This window comes from Colletotrichum jinshuiense, chromosome 4, assembly GCF_051148585.1.
Source record: "Colletotrichum jinshuiense chromosome 4, complete sequence".
Taxonomy (NCBI): domain Eukaryota; kingdom Fungi; phylum Ascomycota; class Sordariomycetes; order Glomerellales; family Glomerellaceae; genus Colletotrichum; species Colletotrichum jinshuiense.
The window spans coordinates 2,792,282-2,801,111 of record NC_139311.1 but is presented as its reverse complement, the minus strand read 5'-3'; the positions used below and the strand labels follow the sequence as shown (position 1 = coordinate 2,801,111).

At 53.9% G+C, this 8,830-nt stretch overlaps 4 protein-coding genes across 4 annotated transcripts; 2 read left to right on the top strand and 2 right to left on the bottom strand.

Annotated features, from left to right (window-relative positions):
- Positions 1–3,211: 3,211 nt before the first annotated feature.
- On the top strand, positions 3,212–4,208 carry EsH8_IV_000694 (protein UTR4; the record flags this gene model as incomplete). The annotated part of the gene is made up of 3 exons (XM_083265584.1): positions 3,212–3,257; positions 3,358–3,398; positions 3,570–4,208. 3 exons carry the CDS (start codon positions 3,212–3,214, stop codon positions 4,206–4,208), a joined length of 726 nt encoding a protein of 241 aa, XP_083124479.1.
- Positions 4,209–5,208: 1,000 nt separating this feature from the next.
- EsH8_IV_000693 (25S rRNA (adenine2142-N1)-methyltransferase) lies at positions 5,209–6,105 on the bottom strand (the record flags this gene model as incomplete). Its single annotated transcript, XM_083265583.1, has 1 exon — positions 5,209–6,105. The coding sequence occupies one exon, from the start codon at positions 6,103–6,105 to the stop codon at positions 5,209–5,211; it is 897 nt and encodes a 298-aa protein (XP_083124478.1).
- Positions 6,106–6,570: 465 nt separating this feature from the next.
- Positions 6,571–7,456, top strand: EsH8_IV_000692 (60S ribosomal protein uL23; the record flags this gene model as incomplete). Its single annotated transcript, XM_083265582.1, has 4 exons — positions 6,571–6,595; positions 6,792–6,859; positions 6,991–7,283; positions 7,369–7,456. 4 exons carry the CDS (start codon positions 6,571–6,573, stop codon positions 7,454–7,456), a joined length of 474 nt encoding a protein of 157 aa, XP_083124477.1.
- A 433-nt stretch (positions 7,457–7,889) lies between these two features.
- Positions 7,890–8,299, bottom strand: EsH8_IV_000691 (Tim10/DDP family zinc finger protein; the record flags this gene model as incomplete). Its single annotated transcript, XM_083265581.1, has 2 exons — positions 7,890–8,056; positions 8,182–8,299. 2 exons carry the CDS (start codon positions 8,297–8,299, stop codon positions 7,890–7,892), a joined length of 285 nt encoding a protein of 94 aa, XP_083124476.1.
- Positions 8,300–8,830: the final 531 nt, after the last annotated feature.

The window sequence follows — 8,830 nt, the reverse complement described above, 5'->3', positions numbered from 1 at the left end:
GGGGCCAAACACTCACTGCCCTCTGAGCTCCAAAGCAGGTACTTGGCGCCCGTAACGCTGGGTCTTGACTGGCCATGACCGCTCATCAAGAATGTTTCAGACATTGCGCTCTTCGTCATCCCCACGAAACCCAAACCCGCTCTACAAAGGTTCGTGGTTGATTCTCCGCAGTTCTTCATCTCGATGTGCCGGCATATGATGCTCGGATACAAAATTATGGGCACGCCAATCCGGCTCCTCGTCGTCGTCCTTTCATCAGTCACGGTTCGGCAGGCCGAATTGAGGCGGGGAAAGTGAAATGAGCAAAAGGCGTCATACGGTCACGGTCTTTGCCTTGCTCGCGGACGATGACCCCGTCGCCGTTCGTGTCCTCTCCACAATCCCGGGGCCTACCGACCCCAACGATTTGGTCGTGTGACCGGCAATAGTAATTTTTGCTGAATGAATGACCCGATGAGGGTGGGAACCTCCACCAAAACGTACGGACATTCGAATACCTCGCGCCGCAGCACACCCTGGCTGAGGCTCGCAAAGTGCCAAAGATGGGCAGTCTTGACTAAGAAACATAACAGCACAACAGCTGATCGATTTTGGCCCCAATGTTTCTGGTTCCACGGTGTCTCATCTTGCAACCCTCCTCTGCACGCTGCACTATAGTGTACACAACTGTACTCGGCTAGGCCAAGCCTCTTAGGCGCCCCTGGAAGTGCAGGGCGTTTTGCAGGCGTTTTGCTTTTTGCGGCTGGTGAAATAGCGGTTCGTTCCTTGCGTGGAATGTTGTTCAGCGGACAATCATGTCCACCGCACCCGGAGAGTGAGGCGTGGGCAAGGGGCGATAAGCATTACAGCGGACTGTCGCCGGTGTTGACCAAATTCCCGCCGCCGCTCACGGCGAGCTTCGTGACAATAGCGCCGTGCGTCCCGGTACCCAAACAGTAACATGCGGTGGCTCGTTGTTAGTCATGTTAGGCAAATAACTCCTCGGTCGGCCCCCCTGCATCCCCCAAATTTCCAAGCCCGAGCTTGGGTTCCTCGTCCGCTCGCGAGGATACCGGTAGCTATCCACTCCGAGGCAAATCTGCAGCAAGCAAGCCGGCATGCTGCGTATACATGGTCCACCAATTCCGATGAAGCTTTGTCGGGACTCGGGAATGTGGTGGCGAGAGTCCATGTGGCCAAACGGAAAGCTTGCTGGCCTCCCTTTTTCTCTGCGGAGACATCGGACCAATGTCGGATCCGTTATGCTGCATGTGGTGTACTTTCAAATGCTATGTACATACTATCCAACAACGTATGCTCCTCCGTCTTCGCCCTCGCGGCCTGCGGTTCCTGCGGACAGTGGCTTTTTTGGTGCTGGCGACCGTGCGCCGTCCCTCCGCCGTGTTTCCCAGGTCTTTGTGGCACCGATCGGTCTCTGCCACTAGAGAGCGTGCTTACGTGCAACCATTATGCAATATGAGGACAGCTGGCCAGCAAAGGGAAACAGCGGTAGACACCACACTTTCAGCTGGACCTCTCGGTTCAGTTAGACGCAGGGCGGCGGCATTCATGCCGTCGTCATGCCTCTCCCCCCCCCCAAGCATAGGTCCCTGATCTTTTCCCCGTACCCATCTGCCATCGCATAAGATGCCGCGGTAGCTGCAGCCCCCGTCCCCATCTTTGCCCATACCATCATATCTCGGCGAGACACGTTGCTCGTCGAAGTGGAGTCTCTGGAGCTCTCCTGACCATGCAAGACAAGACAAAACGGACAACGGGGACGGTGCATGGCGCGCGTGTGGCTAGCAACGTCGATAGAATTAGCTGACATGCTTCCATGGAGATTGACAGCTATAGGCTGTGGTATGTAGAAAGAGAAACGAGAAACAAAGGGGTCCAAGGACTCGTGGCTGCCGCTCAACGCCAGTACATGGACCCTGCATCTCCACTCCGTCGTGTTTATCCCATACCTTCCTTATCGCTGGGTTGTTTGTCTGCAAAGCAATGCACCGCCTGACGAGGATACTTATCTCTCGGTGCCTGAAAGTAGGGAAGGCCGTTGTACCTAAAGACAAACTGGGAAGTTGGTTGGGGGCACCGCAAAGCTGCATAAACTCCGCACCACGCTCCCAGCCGACCCAGCCCAATCTACAAGACGGAGCAGGTGGAGCTTTGGTCCGGCACCTGTTCCTGTCAATTGGCTCACAGCTGCCGGCGGACCATCGGCGGTGGACCCACCAAAACAGCCACCTCAGCCCGGCGGGTGCCCTGCCACGACTGTTTTGTCTCCAGCATGTTCGAGACCCTTCTGGTGTGCTAAAGTGGCTTTCTGTTGATGCTGACCATAGGTAGCTTACATGATTCTCAGGCCTGCCCGAATGGCTGAGCGCCGTTCAAAGGGACCCGAGAGATTCCCCATAACTGCCCAAGGAAGACGCCGGCGTGGATCCAGTTTAGGTACCCGTGCGCACCGTCATCCCCCGTTGACGCCGTACGAGGACCGAACGACTTCCTTCTCTATGGTTCTTTGACTCACCCGTCAACCTCGTAATGCCAGACCGGCCTCATGCCAGCTCCCGCCGGCTCCCCTTTCCGGCTCCCGGGCTGCCGAATCCGTCCGGTCGTCAACCTGCCTATCTCAACTCGAGTTTTTTCCTCCCTTCTCGGCGGCAGTTGTGACTTGTCGCCAGCTTTTCTCACCGCCGCTTCGATGTTTAGTGCTTGTCGTAAAGGCGCCTTAACAGTCTGCTGCTATTGGGCCTCCCAAGAAAGTTTGTGTAGCTCTTTTGATCCTCATTCGCTATCCCCACTCACACACTCACTCACTCACACACACCTCTCACACATACTCGCCTGCACTTGACCTGCTAAAATGCGACTGCCTTTTCCTGTTCCGGGCCTATTCGAATTCCGGCCTGGCTTGACCGCTTTATTCCAATCTCCCGTTGTCCATCCTTCATGCAAGAACTGTTCCAACCAGCTGCAGCAGGTTTGACCAGTGACAGAACTGAATACGTTGAAGTGCCTCCCCCTGCCTCCCTCCTTATTGACCTCATTCCTGGAAACTTTTGCCTGATCGCGCGTCGCGTCCGATCCTCACCGGCCGGCCCCATTTTTTCCTTGGTACCCTTTTTTCTTTTCTTTTTTCCCTCCCCTCTCCCTTGCCGCCTTGTCACCGCCGCTGCCAACAACGACGACAACGCACCAGATATTCCCCGGTGGACAGCCCATCATGGCCCCCAATCTCGGCAACATCAAGGTCGTACTGCTTGACATCGGTAAGCCCTGGATTTCCCGCATCCATGCAACTTCCCGCGCAGGGTGGATTATGCCTCCGAAAAGAAGCCATTTGCTGATTCGGGATTCCCGTACGTGTAGAGGGCACCGTGTGTCCCATCTCCTTTGTCAAAGATGTTTTGGTATGTTGTCTCGCCCATACCCCCCGGCCGTTCGGGTAAAGGGTGGTCCCCGGATATTGCTGCTCTTGCCCAAGGCACGGAGGTGGTTTGTTCATTCCGGCCGGGCCACGGTGCGCATGATACCCTGGCGGCACAGTCCGCTGTCATCCCAATCTGACAGCTTCGGCCTAGTACCCCTACGCCGTTGACGCCCTTCCGGCAGCCCTAGACAAGCAGTGGGACAACCCCGACTTTGCTGTCTACCGGAATGCTTTCCCAGAAGACTGCGTTTCTGATCGATCTGTGTTTGAGGCGCACTTCGGTGACCTCGTCAGTCGCGATGTAAAAGCATCGTACCTCAAGGCACTTCAGGGTTACCTCTGGAAGGAGGGCTACAAGTCGGGCGAGATCAAGGCGCCTCTTTTTCCGGATGTTGCTGAGCGTCTTTTGTCCTGGAAGGACGCCGGTCTGCGCCTCGTCATCTACTCGTCTGGGTCTGTTCCCGCGCAGAAGCTGTTCTTTGGCTACACCGATTCCCAGCCTTCAGACTTGACTACCCTCATCTCTGGGTGGTTCGACACCGTCAATGCCGGCCTGAAGACGGAGCCCAGCAGTTATGCCGCTATCCTGTCTAATTTCACGGACACCAAGCCCGAAGAGTGGCTCTTTCTCAGCGACAACCCCCACGAGGTCTCAGCCGCCATCGCGGCCGGAATGCAGAGCATACCCGTGGTCCGCCACGGCAACGCACCACTCCCGGCTGACTTGAGCCCGGCATTGCAGCCCATCAAAGACTTTAACGAACTGAAGGGTCTTGGATCAAAACACTGACAAGCGACTGCTGATTGCTGATTGCGGGGTTTCCAACGAACGTTCCTGCTAGATATTGTAGCACTACCGGGAGAAACGGCATGGAATGCCTCGAATACAGTCTGCATCCGGCCAAAACCACAACTGGCTTGCCCATATCCGTCGATCGCATAATTCCACGTCTTTTGTCCCTTCCGCTTTCCCTTTTCCCATTCAAGCGAAGACTGTTCTAGATGGCCCTCAATCATTCCATGACACCAATGACATGGAATCCTGTACATAGCTGTAACCGTACCAGTCGAAACCCGGCCGAGACACAACGATCCTGTGGTTCGAAGCCACGCAGACTAACGCTGGTTGATTGAAGCTGAAAAGTTTTGAAAATGAATGTTCTAAGCAGCTATTGGCTGGCCGCGTTATCTTACTTTCGCAGTCACAGGCTAGGTCTATCAGTCTTCCCGCCTTGAGACCTCATCCATGGAGATCGAGTTTGTTGTTCGCTGGTAGGCCTTCCATGATGAAAAGCTGCAGGCAACTTGCCGATTGACCCATAGGCCGAGCCTCTGTCCATCCGGCGATACGAAGCCGGCAAGGCAACAGTCTATGATTGAAGCGAGTATGTTGTGATACCCACAACATTGAGAGCTTATCTGTCGGGTGCCCTTCTTTGATGGTAGAGTAGGTATCCCACGAACGGGCCAGCTCTGATTTGTTGGAAACATGACCTTTCCAGTGCGTCCATTCGGAGACGATAACGCAAGTGATCGCCCGCCGATCGATGCGAGGGAAAATGCCTAGGACTTTCCTACCTCGAGACCCAGTGTACGATCGTCGAATAACATCCCGAAAGGGCAGCCGGGATCAAGGTTGGGGCCCGTATCTGCTTAGGAACGCAGTGCCAGCGTATTGTACAGAATGAAATCCGTCATCGCCCATGTTTTGATCAGAGCTTACGCGGAAATCGCGGCAACTGTTTCGTCAACTCCTGGGGATTATGGCACCAACGCGCGAGCGGAAGGTCTCAGGAAGCTTTCAGGGTAATGGTGAAATTGTTCCGATTCAGTCCGGGGTTGATCTCCTTTTTTACCACAGGCGGCATGGGCATGCGAGGAGTATTTTCTCTTCTCCAAAAAGAGTATGCCAGCTTATTCGTGACCTTGCCCTCCAGTTGCACATAACCCAGGAGGGCCATGAGCTCAACCAGTCGACCCTGTGAGAAGTAGCGCGAATTGGAGATACAGCTCCGGGGTAGGACGACAAATAACGAGGGGAACAGGACGCGGGCACTGTCTGATAGATCGTCGTTGGGCTGGCGGAGAAATGACAGCGTGCGGAGAAGCATCTGACCACGCAGGGAGTGGTCGGGGACGTAGTTGAGCACCAAGCTGAGTGAGATGATGTCAAACCGCTCTGGGTCGTCCTTGGGGAGGGGTCTTTCCATGAAGTCTTGCTGAAGAATGCCCGCCTGTTGGCTGTTGAGGTCGATAAGCTCCATCTCGAAGAAGCCGCTCTTGGAGCAGGCGTTATCGGTGCTGAGTGCGCCCACCTCAAGCATTCGCAATCGGCGATGGGCGCCGCCCTCGTTCTCCCCTTTGCCCTTGGCTTTCAAGGGCTGCAACTTTGCCGACCGCAACCACTCTAAAAGAACCCTTGAACTGTCGCCGCCGCGATCTGTTCTCTGCCCCTGGAGACTGGCTCGCTGATACTCCTCAAGCCCTCCAAGCGCGGAGATTTCCGCCGCAATCGCTGCCGCTTCCTTTTCGTCATTCCGGCCCAGAGCCTGTTGCCGTTTCTTTTGTAAAGTGTGGTGGGTGTTGATGAGAGTCCTGGTTTCCTTACGGGAGATTGACTTTGCTTTCTTGAGCGTAGGGGGTCGGCCACTTGATAGAAGCCTACCTGTTGGCTTGGTTCTCCCCATACTTGATCAGTCTTGACCTCCAATGAGCCAGTTGTCGAATATAGATATGGCGATTGCGAAGTAGAGCACGGATGGTCTCATAAACCTGCCTCGGAACTAGAAATCCTGCTTTTCATCGGCTAGCCAGGATGTGACAGAGATGAATGTTGAGTTTGCAACTTCTTGATATCAATGGGATGTAAGTCCTTCGAACTGATTGGGTGAGATGGGGTAGTATTATATAAGCATGACCCACCATACAGGCCCAAAACTCGACGCGGTGCACGACGGCAAAATAATAGTCCTTCGACAGATAAGATAATCAGTGCACAGACCATGAAAGCAGCGGAAAAATCGGTGCCCTAATCCCACACAACCAAACTTTGCAGGAAAAAGAAGTTGGGAATCTCTTCTTCTTTTTTCAGACCTCGACAACCGGACCCGACAGCCAGCTAACCCGCCCAGCCAACATCCCCAGCACTCACAATGGCCCCCAAGGACTCGAAGAAAGGTACTTGATAACTCATCTCCTGAGGAACACCGATTCCCGCGCAACACAAATACCCAATGTTTCCACCTCGATAAATCTCCTGTTTCGTCGACGGCAACGGGGGCTTCCAACAAGCCTCTCCGAAGCATCATGCTACAGCAGATTTTGCGAGTTCTTTGACAATAAAGAGCGATTGCTGATGCGACATCTACTCTAGGCGGTGCCTCCAAGGCGCCTAAGGGCACCAAGCAGGCCAACAACGCTGCCAAGGCTACCCTCAAGGGTGTAAGTAAATTGGAATAACCCCCCCTGACTTTGGCTTTTGGAAGAGCGATTGTCGCGATCGCGACAGCATTCCCGCCGACTTCGGACAGACCCATTAAGGATTGCGACGGAGGCTAAGACAACTATCACAGGCCAACGGTCACTACAAGAACAAGGTCCGCTACACGACCTCGTTCCACCGCCCCAAGACCCTCGTCGTCTCCCGCGCTCCCAAGTACCCCCGCAAGTCGGTTCCCCACGAGCCCCGTCTCGATGAGCACAAGATCATCGTCCACCCTCTCAACACTGAGAGCGCCATGAAGAAGATCGAGGAGAACAACACCCTCGTCTTCATCGTCGACGTCAAGTCCAACAAGGCCCAGATCAAGCAGGCCCTGAAGAAGCTCTACGACATCGACACCGTCAAGATCAACACCCTGATCCGGTAAGATATCTCTCCTGCGGCTCATCCCGCGCGCGGAATGGGAATTTTGAGATGCAGAATGGTTGCGCTAACCAACATTGTCCAGCCCTGACGGCTCCAAGAAGGCCTATGCCCGCCTTACCCCCGACGTCGATGCTCTCGACATCGCCGCCACCAAGCTGGCTCTCGTTTAAACGGTTCACGGACGACGGGAATGGGTATGAAAACAAAAAGCAATTCGGGTTCATTGACTGCAAAGGCATTGGCATGGGCGTCTCAAGGTTGTTGATTAGAATCCCAGGAGTGGCATCTCCAGGGCACCAATCGATTCCCCCAGTACTCAGGCTGGGGTACCATGACCGTGTTCAGTCTCAAAACAATGCACATGAATGTGGAAATTACGTTGCTTCCAGTGATAATGTGTATCTCTATTCAATCCGTGAGAAGATAGATGCATAATGTGGTAATGATTTTACGGTGATGATATGCGCACCAATCTATTCGTAACATAGTTCTACATAAGCTTGTACACTGAGGGACGTCTTATTCAATGCCGTCTTCGTCGGCTCGCATTCCTGCGTCCAAAACCACCCCCTATTTATTCATTCCATTTGGGTACCGGATCGTCTAGCCCGAGCGCATGTTGTTGAGGTGCTTCATCGTAAGGAAGTTGACGTCAAGGAATCTGTCTACGCAATTGGCCAGGCATGACTCCTCGCCCTTATCCAGCTTCGAGTTGCGGATCGAGCCAGAGACGCACTTCTTCCAGCAGATTTCGGTAAGCGCGTGGGTTTCTAGCATGGTGTCAACCGTTAGCTTGGTTCCTCGCTGTCCTCCTGGTCGCCCGGTCGAGCCGCTCACTCCCTTCCCTCTCCTGATGCCTTCCACTTCTCCCTTGTCGTAGAGGGGCTGTACTAACGTGATTGAATTTGAGATCTCTGCTGCTCGTTGGCAAGGAACTGGCGGAGCTCCAGCTTGTCCTTGTCGTTGAGCTTGTCAAGGTCCGAGTTTTCGAGGGCTTGTTTTGAAGAGTCCATGGCTGCTGGTAGGATGGAGGGGTTATGCGCTGATTAAAGTCGGTTGGTTAAATGAATTGTATAGTACAATGTGCAGTTATTCGCGGGCGTTGAAGGACTGTTGATGCGATGGTACTCAGGATGTCATGTGGTTTTTGTTTTTTTGCGACGAGGCACGGGTTACCGTCGAAGGGCTAGAAATGATCGAGTTGACCTCTGCCACGCTTGTCCTGTCCAGCTTTTTCCAGGTCTCCACTTTTTAATTGGGTATCTTGGCTGAGCCCGTGCACTAGCGTCAGTAAACCATCGTCTCCAGTGGTTCCTTAGTACCTCATACTCTCTGCGCCTCGAATGACAAGTCTGATGAAAAATGGGCGTGGGGGAGCCTGTAAGGGATGACTACTCTCTGTTAACCTTCAGGATATGTATGTATGGCATTAGCAACTATCTCACGGTCTAGCCAGTCGAAGTCGTCGTTTACAATAGCCGGAGCAACCTATGCTTGCTAGGCAACGGACGGAAATAGTGTAAATTTCCCAGCGTATATATATA